The following is a 23,947-nucleotide window of genomic DNA, read 5'->3' on the forward strand; positions in this document are numbered from 1 at the left end:
AATATATACACACACACACACGTGTGTGTGTGTAACTGAATCACTGTGCTGTACATCAGAAATTAACATAACATTGTAAACCGACTATACTTCAATAGAAAGAAAGAAATCCCATTTACAACTGCATCAAAAAGAATAAAATACCTAGGAATAAATTTAACAACAACAACAGAAAGGCAAATCTTAAAGACTTCAGGAGACACATGGAACACTGAGACGTTTAGAGGGAACATGTGATGTCCCCACATGTGGACGCCCTGCCACGTGCACCCTGGGTGGTGGTACAGATGGAAAGGGGCAGTGGATGTCACACATGGGACATGGGCTGAAGAGGCCCCACCAGGGCCAGGGGGAGGGCATGGGTCTAGAGCTTGAGATGACACACAGCAACTGCTTTAAAAGGGAAGAAACTGGCAAAGTGACAGATGGAGTTGTACTCTAAGGTGATAAAGAAGGAAGAGGACAGGACAGGGAGCCTCCAGGTCACACATTTCATCCTGAGAACAAAGACCCAGACAGAGTCTCCCCCGGGGGCAGCATCTCCATCTGTGCCCTCCCACCCAGGGGAGGCCCATCTCTCCAGCCCCGGATGGGGCGGACCCCGCATCTGCTCTGACAGGAGGCAGCACGAGTGGGCCGGCTGGCAGAATTCCTACCTCTAGGAGCCCTGTGTCCATAAAAGAAGAGAGTGATCAGTGGGCTGCATAAAAACGACACTCTCTGCCCTTCACACAGCACTGTTACGAAAATGAACAAACAGGCCAGAGCAGGGAGAAAATACTTGCAAATCAGGCGTCTAACAAAGGATGAGCGGAAAATCTATAAAGACTCCCTGTGCCTTCCTCGGGCACAGGGGAGAAGTGCCACCGCGAGAGACCTGGAGCGGGGGGTGTCCCAGGGACAGTGGAGGGGCAGGCTGGCAGCACTGCTTACCAGGGAGTCACTGACTTGGCCCTGATCCCTGGGGGGCCACGATGCTGACCTCAACTGCTGGGAGGACAAGCGGACGATGGGACAAAGAGCACAGGCCTTCACGTACGCATGCTCCGAGAAGAGGCCCTGGTGGGCCAAGTGGCACCCTGGTCCAGAAGCTTCCTGGTGAAGGGGAGGGAGAAGCAGGCCTGGGAAAGCACTGGAGCAGCAGCCGGAGTCCTTGGCCGCCAGTCACCACCCGTCAACCGGACAAGACACACATCCTGACCCAAATGCAAAAGGTCCTGGAGGCCCCAAGTGACAGCCAGGGGCACATGAGGCACAAGCCATGCTTACACCCTTCCTCCTCCTCTAGGCTTCTCCAAAACCACCTGCATCCCTGTCCATGGGGAGGACGACAGGGAGGTGCCCACAACCTTGCTCCTGGGAACGAGCACAGTGGCTGCCTCGACCAAGGCTGCCAGGGCAGCTCCATGCCCAGCATAACAACATTACGGCCAGTGTGACCCCTGCCTGCTCTGCCTGCAGGTCAAGGGCAAACGCTGTGCCCTGATGTTCTGTGCCCTGCACAGGGGCCAGCCAGAGTCTGTGGCCCCCGAGCCCGCCACACAGCCCTGCGCGTGCACGCACACGCACAGACACACACACACACACACACACATACACGAAACGTCCCTCACGACTCTTGGCCGATGCGTAAGCCAGGCCTGGCCAGGGTCCCCTCCTCACCCTGTTCATGAGGAGATGTTAACGCTTTCTCTTAGACCTTTAACTGTCACTTCCTGAGGTGGATTCTGACTTTGACAGAATTTGCTGCCAACTCCTCCTTTCACAACCCTGACTCGGGGCCCCTCTACGTCCACCTCAAGCAAGGCTGGATGGGCAGGTGAACCTGTCCATGTGTTTATGTCCCCAGGTCCTTGCAGGACGCAAGCAGGTGTTGGGGTCCAAGGAAACCCAGGCCATCAGTGGCCTGCGTGCTGCAAGCAGAGGCTGTTGACCTCTGCAGGACTTAGATGTGACCTGTCCCAGGTTGGCCTGCATACCCCAGAGCTCAGCTTGCAGTGAGCGAGGTGACCAGGCACCGTGAGAGGTCACCAACTGGGCCCCGGTAGGGAACTTTCAAGTCCAGGAAGAGAAGGGCAGCGCAGGCCTGCTCCGCAGAGCCCCCCGCCAAGGCCGGCCCAGGTGACATCTGCCAGGGGGCAAAAGATGGGGGGTGGCCGCCTGGCAGAGCCACACCCTCTCAGAGCCCCGCAACACAGCCAGCGCCTCCTCCTGCCCATGGCCCTTTAAGCACCTCCTTCTCTGCAAATGCAGCACTCAGGTCCGAGGGAAGGAGGCAATGAACAGTGAGGCTGAAACAGTGGGTGACTTACAGCCAGGCTGGTGAGCACCGCGTCCCGACCAGCCTGGGTCACATCTCCGACACGGGGATCCACCTGGCCCATCGTCACCCCAGGAGTCACTCAAATTACACCCGAACAAAAGCAGTGGCTGCGTTTACTGTGGCCAGTTCGTCAAACTTGCCGAAGAGCTCACTGAGGAGTCTCACCAGCTCCTGGGCTGTGCACTACGACACCAGGCTCGTGAAGCCCACGATGTCTGCAAAGAGGATGCTGCAAGACAGAGGGGTGCAGGCTGCCCTCCTCCACGGACGGACAGGCTCCACCACCCAGACAGACGCTTACCCTTACACATCACCTTGAACTAGAGCTCCCGGCTTATTCCTCCAAGCAGGCTGGCAATGAAGGCCCTGCTGTTCACATCTCACAGGTGAGAGGACTGAGGCTGGGAGAGGCCAGGGGACTCTTCACAGTCACAGAGGGGGAAGTGCTGGAGCCACTCAGAGCTCCTGCTGACCCCACCCAGGACACAGGGGAGCAGCTCAAAGTCCACTAGACCTGCCCCCTCCTGGGCTGTTCCTGTGGCGGGACCGTGGCTGCGAGCACGTGAGCAGAAGTGATGTGCTCTTAAGGAAGCAGCAGCCTCCGCAGCCTCCCTCCCTCCCACGGCTGATGCAGGCACTGTCAGCCTCACGGTGGCTTACCGTGCTGCGTGGAGGGCCACCCCCGGCCAGCTACAGGGGTGGGGGGCACATCTCTCTCTTACACACTGGGCCTCCGCTTCCTACAGAACCTGGGTCAGTCTAAACAAGTGTCCACCCGCAGCGCACAGCTGTCTTCCCGGATGCTACGAAGAATGTAAACGCCTTAAATAGTGAAACAGCACGGAGGACCCAGGCAGCACAAGAACGTGCAGAGTCACGGACGGCCTCCCTGAGCCGCACGTTCGGGAGCAGCCAGGGTTCCTGACGAGCCCTCCGAGCACCCAAGCCCCCACACGTGTGGCGGATGAGCGAGGTGTCACCGGGGGCCTCTCTCGGGGGGAGGCACTCCGGCGAACCCACGAGGGAGAGGCCACGGGGCTTCAACATGCAGCCGCCGGACCAGCGCCAGGTGCCACCTCCAGACCTCTCATCCCAGGGGACAGTGAGCCCCTCACTCTTGAAGACACTGCACAGCCAAGTTTGTAACCTGCAGCCTAAAGCGTCCTCAGCTGTGAGACTTGGGAGGTCACACACAGGGGTACACGAAGGGGTCTGAAAGGGAGCTGGAATTATTGAAGTTCGACTTTTGGACACAATTGTGTTCATCTCTTGATTCCTGATGTCAGATCTGAATTCAGTTCTGCATTTTTAATACCACTTCATGCCAGACAGTGGGGACCCCTGTCACAAGCAGGAAGTGGGGACCAGGCCATGGGCTGAAAGTGGGAGCCCACATCTCAGAGGGGCTTCTCCCTCACCCCACCTCGTCCACCATGCCCTGCCCATGCACAGAGAACCCCCGGGGCTCACCCCACCACGAGTCTCAGATCCTTTAGTCATCCCCTTACCGCGGGACAGCATCCCCCACTGAGAGTCGGGGCACGTAAGGACGCAGACTCCAACCTGTATATCCCACAGCACCGAACACAGAGCAAGGGGGATGCGTACTTTTGCTATGAATGAACGGATGAATGGATGGGTAAAAGAACTGGGTGTCTAGGCTCTGAGAAGTGTCACTGATACTGGGAAGCTGGGAGAAGGGGCTGGCTGCAAGGATGTGCGGGGAGACAGACAGCACAGGTTTTTTCCCCTCTCTTTTGGTATAAAATTCAGGCTGATTTACACCTTTGAGGGGCCACCATTTTTTCCTTCTCTACTCTATAACTAACCATGCGTTCACATGTCTTTCTGCACCCCACTCACTGTCTTCTCAGCTTCTGCTCAGTCATGGAGTTTCACGAACACTGACTGAGCACTGCCAACCCCCATGCTAGGAAAGCCCCCAGCGTTGGCCCTGTCTGTCCTCCTCAGCCTCCCGCTGAAGCACCCTGACATCCTCCATGCACACAGGCAAGCACGTGTGCAAGACCTCTTACACACCAGGTCCCTGTCCTCAGGAGCTCAACATCCGGAAAAGAAGGCTCCGAGCAGGGAGGGATGGAGCACAGGGAAGCAATGATACGGGAAGCCCAGATTTCTGCAGGAAGGGCACAACACCCACTTGGCTGATGCAGCCAGGCTGGAGGAGGGTCTGGAGCCCACCCAGGAATTTATCCAGACCAACAAGGAAGGAAGGAAGGAAGGAGGGAAAGAGTGAAGAAGAAAGGAAGAGGGGGTTGATTCAGAAGTGCAAATAGCACATGGGAAACTAAGATGAGTGTGAAACCCTATAATCACATAAAAAGCTAAGAGTGGTTAAAACACGGGTCCAAGTAATACGCAGCAGGGCACACGTCTCCAGGATGAGAGGTTCCTGAGTGTCAGCCCAGGAAAGGCAGGAGGGGAACAGCAGTGAGAGCCTGGACTCCAGTCGGACTGTCTGGCTCCACCATGTACAGCAACAGGACCATGAGCAACTTATCCAACACTTTCCCATGTCAGTCCTTCCATCTGCAAAATGGGAACAAGACTGGAGTCCATCTCATAGGTTGTGAGGGTTAAATGGATTAACAAAGCACTTAGAATAATACCCTGGACCTAGTAAGAGCGCAACAATTGCTTCTTTATAGTAACTAGTAAGTGCTCTAAATGCAACAAATATTTACTAAAGGATATCTGTGCTAGGCAGTGTTCCTGGTGCTTGGGTCTTTAGCAGTGAAAGAAAGAGTCGAACATCACTGCCCTCCAGAAGCTTCCATTCTAGTTGGGGGAGGTATTTCAAAGGTGACATGTGTAACTATGGAGAAAAATGAAAGAATGACGATCAGTTTGGAGCCACGAGCAATGTTAACTAGGACAGGTTAGGTGACACTTGAGCCCCGAAGAGGGGGGAAGCCATGAAGACACTGGGAGAAAGAGGGGCTAGGCGGAGGGAACAGCTGGGATTTTGGCTGGATACAATTCTTGTCTTTTTAGTTCATCCTTTGAATATGTCATCCCATTGCCTTGCGGCCTCCATAATTCCTGATGAGATATATCCTAAAACCTTTATTAAGGTCCCCTTCTGTGTAACAAGTTACTTCCCTCTTCCTGCTTTCGAGATTCTCTCCTTGTCTTTGGCTCTTGAGAGTTTGATCTTGCTGTGTCTAGGTGTGGATCTTTTTCAGTTTATCCTAATTGAGATTCTTTGATATGTAGGTTAGTGTCTTTCATCAACTTTGGGATATTTTTAGCCATTGCTTTTTCAAATACTTTTTCTGCCTCTTTTTCTCTTTCCTCTTTTCTGAGATTCTCACTATGAGTGTGTTGTTATTTTTGATGGTATCCCTCAAGCTTCTGAGGCTCTGTTGCTCTATCTTCATTCTTTTTTCATTCTGTTCTTCAGATTGGGTAAACTAATTGAACTATCTTGAAATTCACTGATTCTTTCTTCAGCCTCAAATCTACTGTTAAGCCCCCAGGTGAATTTTTCATTTTAGTTATTTTATTTTTCAAATTTGGAATTTCTATTTGGTTGGATTTTTGTGGGGGGAGTGAGGCTTATTCATCTATCTATCTATCTATCTATCTATCTAACGGTGGCACTGAGGATTCAGCCCAGAACCTTGTGAATGCTAAGCATGCACTCTGCTACTGAGCTACATTCTCCACCATCTTTATTTTAAAAAATAATTTCTATCTCTTTATTGATATTCTTTACTTGATGAGGAATTATTCTGATACTTTTCTTTAGCTTTTTTGACATGGTTTCTTCTTTGAGCGTATTTAAAACAGCTGATTTTAAAGGTTCTGTCAAATAAGTTCAATGTCTGGGCTTCCTCTGGGATAGTTTCTATTTACTGCATTTTTTTTTTATTCCTGTGTAAGCCATGCATTCTTGTTTTTTGCATGTCTCATTTTGTTTAAAAAACTGGATAACATAATGTGGCAAATCTGAAAATCATACCCCCACCCCATCTCAGGGTTTGTTGTTTGTGAATGTGAGGCAGCTCAGATAAAGATAAGCTCATCAGTGGTGTTTTCCAGTGAATTTCCAGACGGTCAAATAATGGTAATTCTCTGAATGGGGTTTTGAAAGACTGACAACCAAGTTCTGCCCCTGCCAGTCGCTGCCGGGCTACAAGTTTTCATCATGATGGCAGCTGTTGGCTTTCAAAACTTTTGTGAATTGGGAGATGGGAGGATGGAATAGAGCAAGTTAAAATTGCACCAAGCTCACTGTTCTTACCAAGATTTTGCCGTCTTTCTTAAAGAAACATTCTTGGATTCCTCCTAGACTTTGGTTAATTTGCAATGTTCTAACAATGTTGATTCAGACCATTTTCTCCAACGTTGTCATTGCTTCTACGGAGGAGAGGGTTCTCATGGTATTCCACCATTCCCAGTGGCATCAGCTGCTGTGAGTTGTGAATGGCACACTGAGCTTGGATGTAACAAGAATAGTAGAGAGGGCACTGACATGTTTGTATCGGGGTTGTAGAAAGATGTCTCTGAACCCTGCTAGAGGGTGGCCAGAGGGGCTAGTGTGCAGCTGGCATCATCTGTGACAGGCAGTCTCAGCTTCCTCTCCCATCTCAGGGCTGTCATGCCTGCATCCAGCACATTGGTCCACCAGGGGACATGGACGGAAAATTTTAGCAGCAAAGGGAATTCATGAGTCACCACATCTGTATTTGTTGTCACAGGTAGAGGAGAGGGAGGGAAAGGTACCTGGGTGCCCATGCACTGTGCCCACCTTCACCTGCAGCACCAGAAGACTCTTCATTTCTGATGCTTTCCCTGCTGTGTACAGATGTTCTGCCCTGGCAAGGTGCTCCTTGGATTGTTCGAGTGGTCTGATCTTCCCAGTCAGGGGCTGGGTCACTAAATTGTGTCCAAAGTCTAGGCAGATGTCAGAATCAGCCAATCCTAGTCTAGCTCCAATGCCATCACTTACTAAGCAGGGAGTCCTGCACACTCACCTCACTTTGCTGAACCTCAATTTCCTCATATACAAAGTAGAGGAACAGGACCCATGGATATCAGGGGTACGATGACATTAAGGAGAACCCTGTGTCCAGTGGAGAGGTGTGTCCTGCCTGGGCGTGAATGCTCGCCCCACATACGGGGCCTTAAGTCCCCTCCGCTTCAGTGTCCTCTGTCAGACAACACTGGTCCTCACTGAGAGGCACAACAGTGGGAGTGAGTGCACTCAGCAGAAGCTGTTAGCCACAATGGCCCCCACACAGGGGCACCTTGGACCTTGAAAGGGAGGGGCTGGCGGCAGCAGCGCCTGGCTCACTTCGGATGAACAGGCATCAGCTCACAGGGACACAGTCTGAACCTCTTGACGCAAACAGAACAAGGATTTCTTCTCCTTTTGTCTGTAGGGGCGCGATGAGCAGGGAGGCCTGACACCGACACCCAGGAAAGCCAGGAAACAACAGCGAGAAGGGAGAAAGCTTCAGACCTTCAAACCTCATCTCCTACCTGAGTGACACTTATGGTAAAGTATTACCCCCAGACAGGCAGCGCTCAGCTACCCCAAGTACCGTAGAAGGGAACGCAAGATTTAACACAGTAAACTGCTTTTTAACAGGCCCTTTAAAAACAAACAAGCACACCTCAGAGCGTCCAGGGAGAGGCAGCTCACTCCGAGGGCTCAGTTTCCTCACCTGTAGAATGTAACAACAATCCCCACCGCCTGGGGTGGCCGCGAGAGGAACACAGTGAGTGGAACACCTCACCCCAGAGCCCGGCACCAACTAGAACAACGGTCTGGCTACTGACCCGACGCAGGCAAATTCCCTGCCCAAAAGCTGCTGCCCAAACCCGGCTTAGGAACAGAGTTCTGACCCTCTCTAACCAACGCAGGAAGTAAAAGGTGCAGAATGAGAAAATGGGAAAGAACAGCTGTGGAATGAAGGCAACACACCGTTCCCCTGCCGGACAAGTGTTCATCTGGGCTCCTGACCCACACCCACTCCCTCCTTCCCTCAAACTAGGACCCTCTGCTCACCTTCACCCCCACCTCCTATCTCTGCCATCACCTCCACTTCCTCCCTCACCACTCCACCTCCCTCACCTCCCACCTCGGCTCCCCAGGCCCACTGCAGGGCCAGGCCAGCGCCAGCCCTACCTCATGTTGTCATGCCGCTGGATGAAAATCTGGTGGAAAATCCTCTCCGGGGGCCTTAGGAAGTCCTCCTTCATCTCCACGACAACGTTCCGGGGCAGGAGGCTCATCAGCAGCCGCGCCTGGACAGGAGAGACGGGCCCACGTGACACGGCAGCTCCCCTCCCTGCTTCCTCTACGCTCCCACCCCAGTGAGGCGGGTGCCGGGGAGCTGCCCTCCACGAGCATGTGGTCCAGTCCTACAGACCCTGCCCGGCCCCAGAGCCTGGGTGGGCAGTGCCCAGGCCTGGGCTGTCACTGCACGGGGAACTGGCTCCCAGAGCGCTGGGCAGGCACCAGCATCACCTCTGGAACACCTGACCCAAGGGGGTTTAGTCAGGCAAAGCAATGCTACTTCAATACTGAAATACCAATCAGTGTTATACATCAGAGCCCACAGGATACAAAGAAAAACCACACAGCAATTAATACTGAAAAATAATTTGACAAAATTCAACATCCATTCATGGTGAAAAGTATCAGAAAAACAGGAAGAGAGGGGAACTTCTTCATCTTGATCAAGAACATCCAGAAAAAGCCCACAGCTAACATCCATTTAGGGTATAATGTTGAACATTGTCAAGAACAAGGCAAGGAAGCCCACTCTCATCACTTTTATTCAACTTGGCATGAGATCCATCCACTCAGTGCCACAGACAAGAAAAGGAAATAAAACGCACACAGATTAGAAAGGAAGATATTATACTGTATTTATTTCCCGATGACATGATGGTCCACATAAGAAACACAAAGGACTCTATAAAACCAAGATAAAATAAAACAGTATCCAAAAAACCAAAAACTTTGTAGAATGATAACTGAGTTCAGAAGGTTATAGGACACAAGAACAACACACAATAATCAGCTGTATTTCTACAGACTAGCAATGGACACACAGACATGGGTATTAAAAATATGGTATCATTTACAATCACTCAAAAAGAATCAAATACTTAGGCGTGTTCTGTCAAGACACGTCTAGGACCAGCATGCTGAGAACTACGAAGCACTAAGTAAAGAGCCCAAAGAAGAGCTAAATAAATGGAGAGACATACAACTTTCATTGATTCAAAGATAATAGAGTAAAATGTCAATTCTCCCCAAATTGACAGACAGGCTTAGCACAAATCCTACCAAAATCTCTATAAAGTCTTTGATAGACATAGGCCAGATTATTCTCAAACTTACACAGAAAGGGAAAGAAACAATAATAATTAAAATAATTTTGAGAACGAACCACAAAGTGGGGGGACTCACTCTACCTGATTTCAAGATTTTTGGTATGGCCACGATAATCAGGGTTATGGAAGGATAAACACATAGGACAATGGAACAGGACACAGAGCTCATACATAAACTCACACAAACATGCCCAACTGGTTTTTGACAAAGTGATGAAAGCAAGTCAATAAAGGAGATAACAGTGTTTTCAACAAAAGGTGAGGGAGCAAGCAGATGTCCATAGGCAAAAAAAAAAAAAAAAAAAAAAAAGAGAAAAAGAAAAGAAACCTTGACTAAAACCTCACACTTTATGCAAAATATTAATTCAAAATATATCATCTATTTAAATGTAAATAATAAAAGTTAAAACTTAGAAAACTCATTAGAGAAATCTTTAAGATCCAAGCCAAGCAGAGTCCTTAGACTTGACACAGAAAGCACAATCAATAAAAATGAATGCTGATAAACTAAACTTCATCAAAACAAAAAACAATCGATCTTTTGAGGACCTTGTTAAGAGGATGAAAAGACTCTAAGACTGGGAGGAAATGCCTGCCAACCACATATCCAGCAGAGAACTCGTATCTAGAATATATAAAGAATTCTCAAAGCTTAAAAGTAGAAGATAGATGATAGATGGAGTAGACAGACAGATGGATAGATAAAATAATATTCATAGTAGCCCCAAACTAGAAACAATCAAGATGTCCTTCAAGAAGTCAGTAGTTACGCAAACGGTGGTCCATCCACACCACTCGGCAATGAAAGGCCTATTAATGCAACAAGCTGGATCAACCATCGGGCATAAGACTGAGTGAATGAAGTCAGTCCCCTCCCCCATACATACTGTATGATTGCACTTACAGGACATTTCTAAAATGACAGATTTATAGAAATGGAGAATAGATTAGTAGTTGCCAGGGCTTAAAACTGGAGGCTGGAGGAGGGAAGTGAGTGGGGCTACTTAAGGGCGACGTGATGGATCCCCGTGATGATGGAAGGCCCTGTATCTTGGCTGTACCACCGTCAGCATCCTGGTGTGATGGTGCATGACAGCTGTACGAGATGTTACCGTTGGGGAAATAGGGTAAGGGATACACGGATCTCTATTATTTTTTACAACTACATGTGTATCTACAATTAATTCAAAATTTAAAGTTTAATTAAAAAATATGGAATGTAAAATGTAGGAGCCACTTTCAGAACAGTCTGGCAGTTCCTCAAAATGCTCAACACAGTTACCATGTGACTCAGCGATTCCACTCCTAGGTCTCCGTCCAAGAGGAATGACAATGTCTGTCTACACAAACACGCACACAGGAATGTTCACAGCTGCATTACTCCTAACAGTCAAAGAGTAGGAACCACCCAGCTGCCCATCAGCAGATGAATGGACACAGTGTGGTCCATCCACACAGCAGAACACCACTCAGCCATGTAACAAGGAATGAAGCACTGATGCTACAATACGAATGGCAACGTGAGAACATTATGCAAAATGAAAGAAGCCAGACACAAAGGCCACATACTGTGTGATTCCATTTATATGAAACATCCTGAGCAGGCAAACCCACAGAGACAGAACATAAATTACTGGGGTCTAGGTCTGGGAGGAGGAAGTGACTGTTAATGGGTACAGGTCTCTTCTTGGGGTGGTGAAAATATTCAAAAATTGGATTATCGTAATGGTTGCACATTCTAAATATGGGGAAAAAACATGTAGCTATTTAGAACTTTAAATCGAGCTTAACAGTTTGTAAACTATAGATCAACAGAGCTCTTTCTAAATTACAAAACAAAACAACTACAAACACATAGTGGATGGGAAAGGGGCTGTGATCGGTCAGAACGCTTTAAAAAAATCCATCCTGTATCACTCAAATGGAAGTTTGCTTTCTCTCGATAGATTTTCTCGTGCAATGGGAAATCAGAATTGTCCCATTTACCTTGCTATGACGACAAACTGAGGATGTGCTTTGTATGTAAGTTTGGAATTATGAATTAATAACGGCACTTGAGGAACGGCAGGGCCTTTGCAGCGGCGGCCTCTGCTGATGCTGATCTCAGGGGTGGGCTCCTGCAAGCCCAGGCTTCCTGGCTGGGCTCAGGAGTGGCAGAAGAGGAGGGCCCCCCACCTCAGGAGTTAAGCGGTGACCATTGCAGGCCTCTCACTCCCTTCCCTGTGCTCTCCAGCTCTGCCAGACTCTGATGTCAGGGTTAGGGCCCAATGGGGAGCTGTGAGCACCTGAGGCCCTCAGGTAATCTCTGCCCCTCAGTGGAGCAGGCTTTCCAGCTCTAGCCCGATCCTCTCCAAGCTGAAGGAAGACAGAGCTACAGCTTACCAACATGCCTGCCCTGTCTGAAAAACAATCTGTGACTACCCGCACCCATCTGCTGCCTGAATGTCACCTACTGCTCCCCATCTCCCAACCTCTACCCAGCAAACTCCTACACATCCTTCAAAGCCCCAACCAAATATACTTTCTCTCACATCCCAATGTACCTTCCCTCCACATAGCATGCCCCTTGGACACCACTATTATCCAGTTGGGCCTCTCCATGGGGGCCAACTGCTGCTTTCTGTCTCCCATCCAGTTACATCACCTTTTACAGGTTCCCTCTGTCCTAGGATCTCCAGAGCCACGTGCCAAACATTCAGACGGATGACCACCCCTCAGAGGATTCCAGCTGGGCCTCTCCAAATGCACTCCGGCACCAAGAGGCAAAGGGCCTCGGGGCTGACAGTACTCATGAGTGCAGGACTTGGGGGACAGGGGCTGCTCCCCAGCAGGTCCATCTGACCTGCACTTCTGACAGTCCGGACTCCTAGCTCCATCCTCCGCAATCATGGGCAAGGTTCTCCCGCACTCACAGAAGGAGTTTCTGTCCTATGGATGATCAGATTGGAATGCTTCCCTTAGAAATTTAGAACCACTGGGGCCTGGTGATTACCTTTTGGCAAGCTCTCCATTCTGAGTAGTCAGTTGTTTAAATGATCATAAGATGTTCCAGACTTTCTTTTTCTTCTAGAATCAGTTTCAAAGCCTGGGAATTTGTCCATTTTGTCTAAGTTTTCAAGTATTCTGGCAAAAAAAAAAATTCTTAGTATTTCCCTCTCGTCTATTTTTAACCTGGCTTTATCCCGGAAGCCACGTGCTTTCCCGCCCCTAATCATCTCAGTTGTGTCTGCTCTTTCTTCTTGGTCAGGCTCTCTAAGGCTGTCCTATTTCAAAGAACCAACTTTGACATTTTTGTTCTGAAACTGAAAGACTCCGGTTAAAAGGCACCTCACGGCCCTTTGGAATATTTCAACCTGGGTACCTACAGACCCCAAACCTCTGTGTGAGTCTTTTTTATGGCCGAGGAGACGTGAGACTATAAAGGAAGAAAGTGGGCCAAGGCTGCTTTGGGGTCGGGGGTGGATTCTTGGCTTTGTCCTCTGCTGTCCTCACTCTGCCACCAACTAACATGGTCACTCACCGTATTATCCCTCCCACATCATTTAAATTCTCAGAGCCAGCCCCAGTTCTGATTTATAAAGAGGAACAAAGTTCTTACATGCTTCACGAGGATGCAGAGGCCTGAAATTAGTTTTAAAGATCTAAGAACCCAGAGAGAAAGAACACTTTCAGATCAAGCATGTTGATCTGCTCTGCCAAGCCCCTGCGGGACAGGACAGAGTCGGGCAGCCCCGCATAGGGGCCACTGTCTTGTTCTGATTTTGGTGGGATGAGGGGTCACTTCAGCACATCCCAGTCGCTCTCAAAGGAGTCAGCCTTGGGGACACTGATGACTCAGGTAGCTTTTTCGAAGTAGAGCAGACAACCTTCCAGAAGTAGAGTGTGCCAAGGAAGCAGAGACGGCCCGCTGTCCGTCCTGTTCCAGCCCCTCTGGCTCTGCAGGCTGCCCGGAGGAGGACAGAATGATTCCAATATTCCCACTCGTGAAAGCACTGGAGGAGGAGACCTTGTTCTTGGAGACTGGTCTGGGGAGACCATACCTGTCTGCGTCGGCAGGGAGCAGGGCGGGAGATCAATAAAAGCTTCTGTAACCAAAACAGTTGTGCTTTCTTTTAAAATAGCAACTGCAGGGCTGTTAATTCCAAATAACATGGGAGGGGAGGGGATGCCCCCGATCACTGGAGCAATTATCACCTGCTTCACAGGGTTGCCACAAAATCAGTGATCACACGCACGGAATTCCCAAGGGTCCTTCCGGGCAGTGGGCGGGTGAGGGATAAGAGCTCACCGTGGGATCCTTGCTTAAGACAGTCAGAGGCTGAGCTCCTGCTTAAAGAAATCAGCCCTCCCTCTCTGACTTAGTCCTGGGGAAGAAGTTTCAGCCAGCGAGATGCGTTCTCAGCACGGCCAGGTGAGGCTGAGGAACAGAAGGGTCCTGCCACGGTCCCCGCTCTAAAGAGTCTCGCGGTTTGTCAATTAACAACCATCTCTTGTGGATTTCCAGTCAAGACAGCAGAGTGGTAGGAACACCTGCCTCTTCTCATGAACACAACAAAACCACGACTGACTGCTGAAGAAACATAGACAAAAAAAGACTGGAACCTACCGAAAAAGACCTTCAACTGGAGACATAAAGAGGGAACCACAGTGCAAAGGCAGGAAGGGTGCACTGATGGTATAATCAGGTCTCATACCTCCAAGGTGGGCGACCCACAAGCTGGAGAATAATTACATTGCAGAGGTTCAACCACAGGAGTGAGAGTTCTCGGCCCCAGGTCAGGTTCCCCAGCCTGGGAGTCCGGCATCAGCAGGAGGAGCCCCCAGAGCATTTGGCTTTGAAGGCCAGCAGGGCTTAATTGCAAGAGCTCCACAGGACTGGGGAAAACAGAGACTTGCTCTTAAAGAGCACACAGTCTCGCGTGCACCAGGACCAAGGGCGGAGAAGTGACTTCATAGGAGCCTGGGCCAGACCTGGCTGCTGGTCTTGGACGATCTCCTGGGGAGGTACTGGGGGGATGTGTGGTGGTTGTGGCTCACCCTGGAGACACAAAAGCTGGTGGTAGTCAGTATTTATCACCCACATAAATTTTCCTGGAAGATAGATCTTACATGGGTCGTTAGCACCAAGACCTGGCCCCACCCAACAGCCTGTAAGCTTAGGTACTGGGATGCCTCAGGCCAAACAGCTAACCTGGTGGGAACACAGCCCCAGTTATCACCAGACAGGATGCCCCTAGACATGGCCTTGCCCACCAGTGGGCCAAGACCTAGCTCTACCCGCCAGTGGATAGGCACCAACCCCTCCTGCCAGGAAACCTGCACAGCCCTCTAGCTCAGCTTCACCCACCAGGGGCCAGACACCAGAAGCAAGAAAGCAACACTCCTACAGCCTGTGGCGTGAGTCCACAAAATCAAGCCAGACTCTACCCTGGGACCAGTAGCCCTGACCCTTGGGTGACAAGAGAGAAGTGCACTGTTGGGACCCATAAGACGTCATCTACAAAGGGCCACTTCTCCAAGGGCAAGAAATGTATCTAACCCATCACATAGTAAAAGTACAAATAGAAATTTAGACAAAATGAGGTGGCAGATGAGCTAGATAAAATCCCACAAAAGGAACTAAGTGATGAGGAGTTAGGCAATCTACCTGAGAGAAAGTTCAGAGTAATGACTGTGAAGATGATCAGAGAACTCAGAAGAAGAATGGATGCACAGAGCAAGAAGTTCAAAATTTTTAGCAAAGAGTTGGAAAATATACAGAATAACTAAGCAGACTTGATGAGCACAATAGCTGAAATGAATACACACTAGAAGGAACCAAGAATAGGCTAAATAAGGCAGAAGAATGGATCAATGAGCTAGAAGACAGAGTAGTGGAAATCACTTCCATAGACAGAAAAAAAGACAAAAGAATGAAAAGAAACGACGATAGTTTAAGAGACCTCTGAAACAACATGAAGCCACCTAGTATCTGCATTACAGGGGTCTCAGAAAGAGAAAATAGAGAGAAAGGACCTGAGGAGAATATTTGAAGAGATAATAGCTGAAAACTTCCTAATTTGGGAAAGGAAACAGTCGCCAAAGTCAAGGAAGCACAGAGAGTCCGATACAGAATTAGCCCAAAGAGGAACACGCCAATGCATATAGTGATCAAGTCAACACAAATTAAAGATAAGGAGAAAATATTAAAAGTAGCAAGAGAAAAGCAACAAATAACATATACGAGAACGCCCATAAGGTCATCAGTGGATTTTTCAGCAGGAGCTCTGCAGGCCAGAAGAGAGTGGCACGATATATTTAAAGTGATGCAAGGGCAAAACCTAAAACCAAAAATGCTCTATCCAGCAAGGCTCTTATTCACATTTGATGGAGAAATCAAAAGCTTCACAGATAAGCACAAGTTAAAAGAATTCAGCACCACCAAACCAGCTTTACAACAAATGTTATTAAAGGAAGTTCTCTAGGTAGAAAGTCAAGGCCACAAATAGAAACAAGAAAATTACAAAATGGGAAAGCTCACCAGAAAAGGCAAACATACAATAAAGGTAGAAAACCATCCACACACCAACTAATAGGGAAATTAAAAGACAAAAGGAGTAAAATCATCTGTATCCACAATAAGTAGTTAAATGATACACAAAATGATTTAATATAAAATATGATGCTGTAGCCAGTAACATGAGGGGAGGAGATTATGAATGTAGGTATCTAAAATGCATTAGAAATTAAAAGATAAACAACTCAAAACAATTATATGTGTGTGTGTGATTGATTCCATAAGAAAACCTCATGGTAACCACAAACCAAAAATCTGTAACAAATATACAAACAAAGAAGGAAGAGGAATCCGAACATAATGCTAAAGAAAGCCATCAAATTACAAGAGAACAAAAGAAGAAAGGGGGAAAAAGACCTACAAAAACAAATCCAAAACAATTAAGAAACTGGCAATAAGAACATAACCTTTTGATAATTACCTTAAATGTAAATGGATTAAACGCTACAACCAAAGGACATAGACTAACTGAATGGATACAAAAACAATACCTGTTTATACACTGTCTTTAGGAGTCCCAGTTCAGAGCCAAAGACACATACACAGTCAAAGTGAAGGGTTGGGAAAAGGTATTGCAAGTAAATGGAAACCAAAAAAAAAAAAAAAAAAAAAAAAAAAAAAAGCTGAAGTAGCAATACTTACATCAGACAAAGTAGACTTTAAAATTAAGACTGTTACAAGGGATAAAGGAGGACACTATACAATGATCAAGTGATGAATTCAAGAAGAATATATAACAGTTGTAAATATGTATGCAACACAGGGGCACTTCAATATATAAGGCAACTGTTAACAGCCATGAAAGGAGAAATCAACAGTAACACAATACTAGTGAGGGACCTTAACACCTCACTTACATCAATGAATGGATCATCCAGACAGAAAAACCAGTAAGGAAATACAGGCCTTAAATGACACATTAGACCAGATGGACTTAACTGCTACCTACAGAGCATTCCATTCGAAAGCAGAAGAATACATATTTTTCTCAAATGCACATGGAACTTTTCTCTAGGATAGATCATATGCTGGGCCAGAACACAAGCCTTGGTAGACTTAAGAAAACTGAAATCGTAACAAGCATCTTTTCCGACCACAACACTATGAGATTAGAAATCAACTACAAAGAAAAACTGGAAAAAAAACAAAAACAAAAAACACGAACAAAATCTATGGAATGCAGCAAAATCAGTTCGAAGAGGAAAGTTTATAGCAATACAAGCTTACTTCAGGGAACAAAAGAATCTCATATAAACAACCTAACATTACATCTAAAGTAACGAGAGAAAGAACAAACCCAAAGTTAGTAGAAGGAAAGGAATGATAAAGATCAGACCAGAAATAAATGAAATAGACTAAAGAAGCAATAGAAGAGATCATTGAAACTAAACATAGGTTATTTGAAAAGATATGAAAAGGTAAACAAAATTAATAAAACTTTAGCCAGACTCATCAAACAAAAAGGGAGAGGGCACAAATCAATAAAATCAGAAATGAAAAACAAAAGTTACAACTGACACCACAGAAATGCAAAGACCATTTGCAACTATATGCCAATAAAATGGACGACCTGGAAGAAATGGAGAAGTTCTTAGAAAGCTACAATCTCCCAAGCCTGAACCAGGAAGAAATAGAAAATATAAACAGACCAAAAACCAGCACTGAAAGTGAATCAGTCATTTTAAAATTCAAAAAAAATACAGTCCAGGAACAGATGGCTTCACAAGTGAATTCTACCAAACATTTTGAAAAGAGTTAACACCTATCCTTCTGAAACTTTTCCAAAAAATTATAGAGAAAGGAACACTTCCAAACACATTCTACGAGGCCACCATCACCCTGATACCAAAACCAGACAGAGAGATGACTGAAAAAGAAAATTACAGGCCAATATCACTTGATGAACATAGATGCAAAAATCCTCAACAAAACACTAGCAAACAGACTCCAAGAATACATTAAAGCGGTCATATACCACGATCAAGTGGGATTTATTCTAGGGATGTAAGGGCTTTTCAATATCCACAAATCACTCAGTGTGATACACCACAGTAACAAATTGAAGAATAAAAACCATGTGGTCATCTCAATAGATGCAGAAAAAGCTTTTGACAAAATTCAACATTCATTTATGATAGAAACTCTTCAGAAAGTGGGCATAGAGGAAACATACCTCAACGTAATGAAGTCATATGTGACACACCCACAGCTAACAACAAACTCAATGGAGAAAAACTGAAAGTACTTCCCCTAAGATCAGGAACAAGACAAGGATGCCCTCTCTTGCCACTTCTATTCAACACAGTTCTGGAATTCCTAGCCATAGCCATTGGAAAACAAAAAGAAGGAAAAGGAATCCAAAGTGGAAAAGAAGCAGTAAAACTGTCGCTGTTTGCAGATGACATGATACTTACATAGAAAATCCTAAAAATGCTCAGAAAACTAGTAGAGTTCATCAATGAATTTGGAAAAGTTGCAGGATACAAAATTAATATGGGGAAATCTGCTGCATTTCTATACACTAACAACAGAATATCAGAAAGTGAAATTAAGGAAGAAATCTCATTTACCATCTCATCAAAAAGAACAAAGTTCGTAGGAATATGGAGGCAAAAGTCCTGTACTCCAAAAACTGTAACACACTGATGAAAGACACTGAAGACAACACAAACAGATGGAAAGATATAACACGTTCTTCAATTGGAAGAATCATCAATATTGTTAAAATGGCCTTAGAACCCAAGGCAATCTACCAATTCAATGTAATCACTATCAAACTACCCATGGCATTTTTCATAGAACTGGAAAAACATTGTTTAATTTGTATGAAAACACAACAGACCCGAAAGAGCCAAAACAATCCGGAGAAAGAAGAACGGAGCTGAATGAATCAGGCTCCCTAACTTCAGACTATATTACAAAGTTGCAGTGATCAAAACAGTGTGGCACTGGCACAAAAACAAACATACAGATCAATGGAACAGGATAGAGAGCCCAGAAATAAACCTGCACACTCATGGTCAATTAATCTACGGTGAAGGGGGCAAAAACATATAATGGAGAAATTACAGTCTATTCAATGAGTGGTGCTAGGAAAACCGGACAGCTACACGTAAAAAAATGAAACTAGAACACTCTCTAACATCATATTAAAAAAAAAAAAAACCTCAAAATGGATTAAAGACCTAAATGTAAGATGGGATACTATAAAACTCTTAGAGGAAAACATAGGCAGAACACTCCTTGACATACATCACAGCAATCTATTTTTTGGATCCATCTCCTAGAGTAATGGAAATACAAACAAAAACAAACAAATGGGACCTCATGAAACTTAAGAGCTTTTGCACATGAAAGGAAACCACAAACAAAATGAAAAGACCATCTACGGAATGGGACAAAATATTTGCAAATGACGCAACTTACAAGGGATTAATTTCCAAAATATACAAGCATCTTACACAGCTCAATAACAAGAACCAAAAAACAAACAAGCAAACAAAAAACCCAATCCAAAAATTGGCAGAAGTAGGAGATTACAAAAAAAAAAAAAAAAGGAGAAGGAAAAAGAAATTGATGGGGGATTTGTCCCACTGGGAGGAAGCAGTAAAGGAGGAAAAGTGCCCTCACCCTGAGAAGTCCCCTCTCCAGCAGGGAGGTCAGCTGCTACAGAAAGGGAACCTTAGAGGCTCAGAGGAGAAATCAGCAGAAGCTTGGCAGACAGAACTGAGAGAGACCAGCACAGAGGGTCCTGGCAACTCCTAACTTGAGCTGTGAGCTGGAAGGGACAGGCCAGGACTGGGTGTTGGAGCTTGGGCTTCTGCAGACAAACCCAGGGAGAGGACTGGAGCTGACTGCACAGAGGCAGCCTTAGGGGGCTGCAGTGTGGTGTGGGCTGAGGCTGGGAGTGTGTGCCTAACAGCCTGGGTCCCCCATAGAAAGCACCACTGCTGGTGCTCATTGAGGGGAGGGTTGCAACGCAGCCCAGACATAGCAGCCATCTCCACTAGCCCAGGGAGCATGGCTCAGAACCACATCGGCATGTGTTCTCGCTAAGTGCTTCACACAGAGCAGTCTTCTCGGATTGCTCTGGAGGCCCACAATTCCTGGCGCTCAGCTTCCAGGCCCAGGTGGGGCTGAAAACAGAATCCATTCTCAGGGGTCTCAAGACTTCACAGGTGGGACTGAGACTTGATTCTAGCCCCAAGCGCTGGTGGCGAATTTGCTCTACTGGTGACTCTGTGACACACCTCTGAGACAAACAAGTGTAACACTGGCATGCAGATGGGTGGGTCTGGCGTTAACAGCGGGCATGTGTTCGCAGATGCAAGACCTGGGTCTGGGTTGACTCTGTGGCTCAAAGTGGATCCAGGTGCATGACTGCACAGCACTACAGTGGGTCCTGGTGCCTGACACCGGTGGATCGGCATGAATGGCTCTGTGGGTGCAAAACCTGGGGGGCACTAGGCCGGATTGCTGACACTTCTGTGGCTTAGGGGAGGACAAGCGCAGAGACAACAAAGTGTACGTTGTAAGCTTGCACAATGAGTGTCTGACGACACCACAGAAGGCACTCTCTGCTGGACATCTTCTGAGGAGGAATAGTCAGCGGCTCCTCTTCTGGTGGAAGTGCTCCAGTCCCCCCTACCACAAACCACAGCTCAGAAATGGGCCTGAAAGCCTCTATTCCCACAACAGGGAAGCGACCTGACTCCTGTCAGGGCTGTGCCAACCACCAAACAAAGTGGAGTCCCTGCTCAACCACCAGGGCAGGCTCTGGTCACCACAACACCAACCATACTCCCAATCAAGGGAATAAGAGCCAGCACACAGGGAGGAAAGACCTGGCAGCCATCCATACTTAAACAGCCCTTGTGACAAAAATGAGATGCACACTGTCTACACAGGGATGCTCCCATATAAAAACAAAACTAAAGAAAGAGCCCTTCAACACCACAGTAGGTAACTGTTACACTTAAAGTCATAGTCAGAGAAATATTTAGAAAAGGAAGAAGCAGAGGAACCAATCCCAATTGAAAGAACAAGAGAAGTCCCCTGGAAGCATGAACTATGAAATGGACCTCAATAGTCTACTAGATTTGGAGTTCAAAGAGGACATGATAAAAGCACTGAAGGAAATGAGAGGAAATGAGAGCTATAGATAAGATGCAAGATACTGTTAAAAAAAAAACTATAAGGCGGAGCCAACTAAAACCAGACAACTCAATTGCTGAGATAAAAGCTGAGCTAAGGGCAGCCAATAGCAGCCTTACATGATGCAGAAGAATGAATCAGTGATTTAGAAGACAGGATAATGAAAATCACCCCATCAGAACAGCAGAAAAGCAAATGAAAACAAATGAAAGTAATGTAAGGGACCTATGAGATAATATAAAGTGTGACAACCTATACCTAATAGCGGTCCCAGAAAGAGAAGAAACAAAAAAAGTGGATCAAAAAAGTATTTCAAGAAATCATGACTAAAAATTAACCAAACCTAAAGAAGGAAATAGATATCCCAAGTGCAGGAAACACAGAGGGCCCCAAACAAGAAGAACCCAAACAGATCTACACCAAGACATATTATAATTAAGATGGCCAAAGGTCGGCAGCAAGAGAACAACAAAGAATTAGTTACAAAGGAAATCCCATAAGGCTATCAGTTGATTTCTCTACAGACACACTGCTGGCCAGAAGGGAGTGGCAAGATATATTCCAAGTCCTGAAAGAGAAAAACTTGCAGCCTAAGACACTCTACCAAGCAAGGATATCCTTTAGAGAACAAGGAGAGATAAAGAATCTGACAGACAAGCAAAAACTAAAAGAATACACCAATGCTAAACCTATCCTAAAAGAAATACAGTAACTTTTTCTCTAAATAGAAAAGCAGGAATCTGTAGAAAAGAGAAAACCACAATTAGAAATGTGATAACCAAAACGAACAGCAAGGGAATAGACATGAAGATGTAAAAGAGGACAATCAAAATCACAAAATGTGGGAGAGGGGAGCAAGAAAATGTAGATTTTTTTTTCTTTCTTTCTAGGATGTGTTTGAGACTATATGCTTACCAGTCTAAAGCAAATAGATGTAGTAATGGGTTAACATACTTGAAAAACGGGGTAACCACAAATCAAAAGCATAAAATAGAATCACAAAAAAAGCAAGTAAAAAGGAAAGAAATCAAGCTAATACAAAAGAAAATCATCAACCCACAAAAGAAAGAACAAAAGGAAAAAGAAAGGAACAAAGAAAAAACACAAAATCAACTGGAAAACAAAGTTCAAAATGGCAGTAAACATACATCTATCAATAATTGCCATAAATGTCAATGGATTATATGCTCCAATCAAAAGACACAGAGTGGCAGATTGGATAATAAAACAAGAGCCTACACTACGCTGCCTATAAGACACCCACTTTAGGGTGGAGGACACACATAGATTGAAAGTGATAGGATTGAAAAAGATTTTTTATGCAAAGAGAAATGACAAGAAAGCAGGGGTAGGAGTACTCATATCAGACAAAACAGACTTTAGAACGAAGGCCATAAAGACAGACAAAGGACTTTGTATAATGATCAAAGGAGGAATACAAGAAGAGGATATTACACTCATTAACATATGCACCCAATATAGAAGCACCTGATCATATGTAACAAATACTAAGAGGCATAAGGGAAGGAGGAAAGGCCAAGATGGCGGAGTAGAAGGATGCTCTGAGCTCGCTCTCTCCCAAGAACACACCAACAGAGACAGGCACGGACCCACCCATCCACTCAGAACACCTGGCCAGACTTTGACAAGATATCTCCTTCTTCAATAGACAAAATTCCTCACATAGCTGGTAGGAGGAGAAAAAAAAAGCAAAACAAAAAGGAAATTAGTGTGGGACCTGTCCCTCGGAGAGGGAGCAGCAAGGGAGGAAACAGTGCTCTTACGCTGGGACAACCCCCACTCAAATGCAGAGGTCAGCGGGGATGGAGGGGGACCCTCCGAGGTTCAGAGGAGTCCACAGCAGCCTCTTGGCCGACAGAACTGAGCAAAACCAGCACAGAGGATCCCTGCGATCCCTAGCCCTACAAGTGAGCCGGCACGGGTGGAATGGGACCGGCTGCCCGAGCCCAGCGGAGGGCTGGAACTAACTGGGCAGAGGCAGCCTGAGGGGCTGGATCCAGTGTACTGTACGCCGTGGCTGGGTGTGTATACAGAACAGGATAGCCTGGGTCCCCCACCCACCAAAAAAAGAAAAAAAGGAACACTGCTGGTGTGCACTGTGGGTAGGGGGCGCAATGCGGCTGAGCCGTAGCCTTTGTCTCCACATGCCTGTGGCACCATCACTGGCATGCTCTCGGGAGGAGAGGTGCAGCTCCCAGGTAAAGATGGGGTTCAAACCTGGAATCTGTACCCAGGGGTCCCACAACTTCATAGGTGGGATTGAGATTTGTTTACAGCCTCAGGCAGAGGGGACTGTCTGGCTCCGCGGGTGCCTTTGTGGACCCACGCCTCCAAGACAAACAAGCAAGGTGCGGAATTCTGGCACACGGTGGGGGCGAGGGCTGCTGCGGCCCTTTCAGTGGGCCTGCCTACCATACACGGATGTGGCACTGGGGAGAGCTCTGACTCGGTGGCACAACCACACAATCAACACAGGGCTGGGGTTCTACCAGTGCAGGCCTCTAAGGTGAACGAGCAGA

General features: G+C 46.7%; 1 protein-coding gene across 8 annotated transcripts in view; it reads right to left on the minus strand.

Moving 5' to 3' along the window:
• LOC105062796 (uncharacterized) overlaps positions 1-23,947 on the minus strand; it is a 94,042-nt gene that overhangs the window by 20,714 nt on the left and 49,381 nt on the right. For 7 of the 8 annotated variants that reach the window (XM_074350049.1, XM_074350047.1, XM_074350052.1 and 4 more), the window contains one exon: positions 8,481-8,599. The exons of the other annotated variant lie outside the window; for it this stretch is intronic. In XM_074350049.1, the coding sequence (XP_074206150.1) occupies positions 8,481-8,599 (119 nt within the window). The remainder of the gene's footprint in view (positions 1-8,480; positions 8,600-23,947) is intronic. 8 annotated transcript variants of the gene reach the window in all.

Source organism: Camelus bactrianus, chromosome 22, assembly GCF_048773025.1.
Source record: "Camelus bactrianus isolate YW-2024 breed Bactrian camel chromosome 22, ASM4877302v1, whole genome shotgun sequence".
In the NCBI taxonomy this organism is placed as follows: Eukaryota; Metazoa; Chordata; class Mammalia; order Artiodactyla; family Camelidae; genus Camelus; species Camelus bactrianus.